The 5,000-nt window shown below is 44.1% G+C and overlaps 1 protein-coding gene across 10 annotated transcripts in view; it reads left to right on the top strand.

Moving 5' to 3' along the window:
- Positions 1-5,000, top strand: part of nav3 (neuron navigator 3) — a 105,130-nt gene that overhangs the window by 56,785 nt on the left and 43,345 nt on the right. For all 10 annotated transcript variants that reach the window (XM_053508332.1, XM_053508334.1, XM_053508337.1 and 7 more), the window contains 4 exons: positions 571-639; positions 1,693-1,829; positions 2,414-3,335; positions 4,584-4,696. In XM_053508332.1, the coding sequence (XP_053364307.1) occupies positions 571-639; positions 1,693-1,829; positions 2,414-3,335; positions 4,584-4,696 (1,241 nt within the window). The remainder of the gene's footprint in view (positions 1-570; positions 640-1,692; positions 1,830-2,413; positions 3,336-4,583; positions 4,697-5,000) is intronic.

Below are 5,000 nucleotides of genomic sequence, written 5' to 3' on the forward strand. Positions count from 1 at the left end.
ACATCTTTAGGACAGGACCTGTGTGTGTCTGTCTCTCTCTCTCTGTGCAAACACACATGCAGAATACAGTTGTACACTTCCTGTGTGAGACCTAAGGAGGTGTGTGATGCACCACGTGAATTTGACACCCTCCCCCCTCGCACGTGCATGCACACACACACACACACACACACACACACACACACACACACACACACACACACAAAATGAAAGAAGTATAACCAAACAGCTCAACAACTGCATGTGATACTTTCCAATCTGTTTTTCTCTCTTAATTTAACTATCACTCTCTCTATCTCTCTCTCTCTCTCTGTCTCTGTCTCCCTGTCTCTCTCTCTGTCTCTGTCTCCCTGTCTCTCTCTCTGTCTCTCTCTCTGTCTCTGTCTCCCTGTCTCTCTCTCTGTCTCTGTCTCCCTGTCTCTCTCTCTGTCTCTGTCTCCCTGTCTCTCTCTCTGTCTCTCTCTCTGTCTCTGTCTCCCTGTCTCTCTCTCTGTCTCACTCTCTGTCTCTGTCTCCCTGTCTCTCTCTCTCTGTCTCTGTCTTCCTGTCTCTCTCCTTGTCTCTCTGCAGCGTGACTGTGCGATACGCGAATCCACCCCCTCAGAGTGGAGGAGGACCTGTGCAGAAGAAGAACACCAGGTAATGTGTTTTTACTTCATTAAACACACAGTAAACACAGGAAGTGAGCTAGCTAGCATTTTAACTCACCGCTGTTACTGGAGTAAACTAATACAATATTGATGATTTATATTTATATCAATATGAAACTGTGTTTAAACAGCTAACTCGCTCCGTAGTTACTGTACCGAGACCCTACGCTATTATAGTACAGCAGGTAAATAAAACACACTGTATGGATGAGTCCAGGTCTACTCCCCCATGCACTCCACTCTATGTTTTTTCTTTGAGGGCGTTCCACCAGATCTGTGTGGATTTGGGTTGTATTCACACACTCTAAAAGAGCATTAGTGAGTTCTGGAGCTGAGGTTGGGATGCCAGGAAGCCTCCAGTTCCAGTTCCTGATTTGCGACATAACAATTGTTTAAAGAGCTATACAAATAAAACTGAATTGGATGGAATGGTTAAGTCAGGGCTCTGTGCAGGACACTCGAGTTCCTCCAGGCTAACACAGTGTTACTACAGAACGTCTGCATGGAGCTGGCTTTGTGGATCTGACAGAGGGATCAAGCTGGATAAGGATTCGGTTAGTTCCTCTTAGGTTCACTGAAGGAGAACGGTGAAGCTACAGTACACAGAGATGTTATGTAGAACTGTGTAGAAGAACCGTACATGGGTATGATGATTGGGAGGAGCTGAGCTCATTTGTCTTAGACTTGGAATTCGTAAGATTCATACTGTCTATGGCGGCATGGTGGCGTAGCGGTTAGCACTGTCAACTCCTGCCTTTGGTCTGTGTGTATGAATTTTTCATGTTCTCCTCGTGCTTGATGGGTTTCCTCCCACAGTCCAACGACATACAGATCAGACCAATTGGTGTTCTCAAACTGCCTGTAGTGTGTGAATGAGTGTGAATGTTGACCGAAGGTATCTCCACAGTACCTAGATGAACTACAGAGGTCCCTTGATGGGTGGATGTACAGTATGGATCATTTATCAGTGATGAACTATATTAATGATATTAATATTAAAGTAGAGATAACATTTTAATGTGTGTGTGTGTGTGTGTGTCAGGTTGCCAGGTCCCTCCCGATCTCCTGTGGTGGGTAGCAATAAAGCTCCGCCCTCTGCCAGTCTGAACCGCAGGAGTCAGAGCTTCAACAGCATCGACCGCAACAAACCACTGCAGTACGCCAGCGGGAATGACCGGGGTGAGAGCACACACACACACACACACACACACACACACACACACACACACACACACACACACACAAATACACCTGTTTCAGTTTTGAAGAATAATCACAGCATCATATTCTGACCACCAGATGGTGCCAATTACCAATTACTGCTTTCACAGAGAACAACTGGAAATAAAGAAAGAAAGATGAATATAAGGAGAGAGTAGGATGGTCAAACTGATAAAGAGTGACAGAAAGGAAGAAGAACCGAAAGATTGGTAAATGAATACAGATAAGAGAGAGAGAAACAGAAACAGAGACAAGGAGGGAGACAAAAAATAAGAGAGAGAGATGATGATGATGACGTATGATAAAGGACAGAAAAATAATAAAATAAATAAAATACTTAGGTATTATAGATAGATAGATAGATAGATAGATAGATAGATAGATAGATAGATAGATGTGGGAGAGAGTAATGGAAACATGGAAGTTAATCCCTCAGAGTGACATTTTTCCTGGCAAATGAAGGAAGTGGCAGGTTGCTATGGCAACAGCAATCAGAGAGGCTTACATGTGTTTGTGTGTGTGTGTGTGTGTGTGTTTAACAGAGTCGGTGAAGTCTGTCCCCCTGGTTGGTGGTGGGATGAATGGCAGCATTAGCGGTCAGCAGTTAGCCTCAGCCATTCCCTCCCCCACGACTGGCCAATCATGGCGCAGCAAGTCCATGAACATGAAGCACAGCGCTACATCCTCCATGCTAGCCAGTAGCCCTGCCTCCTCACCTCCTCCGCCCACTTCGGACAGGTCACGTCCATCACTCGCAGATGCTTCTAAGTCGGCACCGGGGAACCAGCGGTCAATGCTGGAGAAGTTCAGACTGGTCAATACACGGATGGCGTTGCAGGAAGAGGACGATCTGTCGGAGTATGGAGACGACAGCGGGATGTGTTCCAAACCGCCGGGCAAGATGCCCATCCCATCCCCTTCACTCTCAAACAAGAACACTGCTAACGCTAACACTGCTACAACTATTGCTGCTAACAACACTAAGAATGCTAACAAATCCTTGCCCCAACCCAAAGATGACAAGAATAAAAACAAAAGCAAAGCTAGCACGCCACCTAAAGAGGACGTGACCTCAGAACCAGCTAAAAAGGGGTCTAAAATCGCTAGCCTCATCCCTAAAGGAGGGAAACCGACTGCAGCGAAGAAGGAGAGCGCACCTTCTGCCTCCAGTGGAATCCCGAAGCCCGGAACAAAAGCTCAAGCAGCTTCATCGAAACCTGCAGCGGAAAAGGTGAAGAGCTCCAAAGGGAGTCAGGGGTACTATGCAGGGCGGCCTCTAGGGGGAGTGGAGGGCAAGAAGGGCAGCATGGTGTCCTCCACTAGCACCTCCGCTCTAGCTGGGTCCACAGTCCATCCTGGTAGCGGAGGAGGTGGAGTAATGGGTAGCAACGGGGCAGTGCAGTTACCACAGCAACAGCAACACAATCACCCCAACACAGCCATGGTCCCGCCCTTCATGTACAGGTATGGAGTGTGTTTATCTGAATACAGTGCCCCCTCTTTTAAGTTTGTCTTTACTTCCATGGTGTTTTATTCCATCCTTTTTTTAATGCTTCTTCTTGTTTGTTATTGTACATTTTAATAAGCCCTAGCTTGATGCTTCTTGTTTCAAATATTAAGCATTCTGGAATTTTTCACTAAAATAGTACAGTATATAAAGTTAAATTAATAATTCAGGTTTTTTTTTTAGTGTTTTCATGTTTTTAAATGAACTTTTAGTGCCCTCTAGTGTCTTTAGTAAATATTAGTTGTTGGATAGTAAATTTTTGCGTTGGTGTGTTTGATGGTGAACGTTAGTGTGTTTGGTGGCGAACGTTGGTGTGTTTGATGGTGAACGTTGGTGTGTTTGATGGTGAACGTTGGTGTGTTTGATGGTGAACGTTGGTGTGTTTGATGGTGAACGTTGGTTTGTTTGATGGTGAATATTGATGTTTGATGGTGAACGTTGATGTGTTTGATAGTGAATGTTGGTGTTTGATGGTGAATGTTTGTGTGTTTGATGGTGAATGTTGGTGTTTGATGGTGAACGTTGGTGTTTGATGGTGAATGTTTGTGTGTTTGATGGTGAACGTTGGTGTTTGATGGTAAATGTTGGTGTTTGATGGTGAACGTTGGTGTGTTTGATGGTGTATGTTGATGTTTGATGGTGAACGTTGGTTTGTTTGATGGTAAATATTGATGCTTGATGGTAAACGTTGGTGTGCTTGATGGTAAACGTTGGTGTGTTTGATGGTGAATGTTGGTGTGTTTAATGGTGAATGTTGGTGTGTTTGATGGTGAATGTTGGTGTGTTTGATGGTGAATGTTGATGTTTGATGATGAACGTTGGTGTGTTTGATGGTGAATGTTGGTGTGTTTGATGGTGAATGTTGGTGTTTGATGGTGAATGTTTATGTGTTTGATGGTGAATGTTGGTGTTTGATGGTGAATGTTGGTGTTTGATGGTGAATGTTTGTGTTTGATGGTGAACGTTGGTGTGTTTTATGGTGTATGTTGATGTTTGATGGTCAACGTTGGTTTGTTTGATGGTGAATATTGATGTTTGATGGTGAATGTTGATGTTTTTGATGGTGAATGTTGGTGTTTGATGGTGAATATTGGTGTTTGATGGTGAATGTTAATGTTTGATGTTTGACGAATCTGAATGTAATTTTTGGCAATTTTTAAAAAAATGTTGCTTTTGTTCTTCTTTCTCTCTCCTCTCTCTCTCAGGACGTGCTCAGAGAATGATTGTACTGCGGTAGTTGTTCCTGATTCTTCTCTCAGTCCTACTAAAGAGCTTCCCTACAACAAAACAGCCAAACAGTGCCTAGAGGAGCTCTCAGGTACACACACACACACACACACACACATGGGGGTTGAGGCGGGGGGTGGTGTTATGTGTGTGTGTGTGTGTGAGAGGGTTGATGTGACAGTTGTAGCTATGGGCTGCTTCTTGCTGTGTCGGAGATGAGATGTGCACACACACAACACAAATCACAGCTGAGATCAGACACACAGAGGAGCTGTAGTTTACTAAACACTGTTTATTACAAGTTTATAGCTACGTGTGAAAAGATTAACAATAAGGCATACGCTGAAGAAACACACCATCGCTAGGTTTTAGTTATTGTCTTACTGTATATGAGT

The sequence above is a fragment of the Clarias gariepinus genome, chromosome 12, assembly GCF_024256425.1.
Source record: "Clarias gariepinus isolate MV-2021 ecotype Netherlands chromosome 12, CGAR_prim_01v2, whole genome shotgun sequence".
Classification (NCBI taxonomy): Eukaryota; Metazoa; Chordata; class Actinopteri; order Siluriformes; family Clariidae; genus Clarias; species Clarias gariepinus.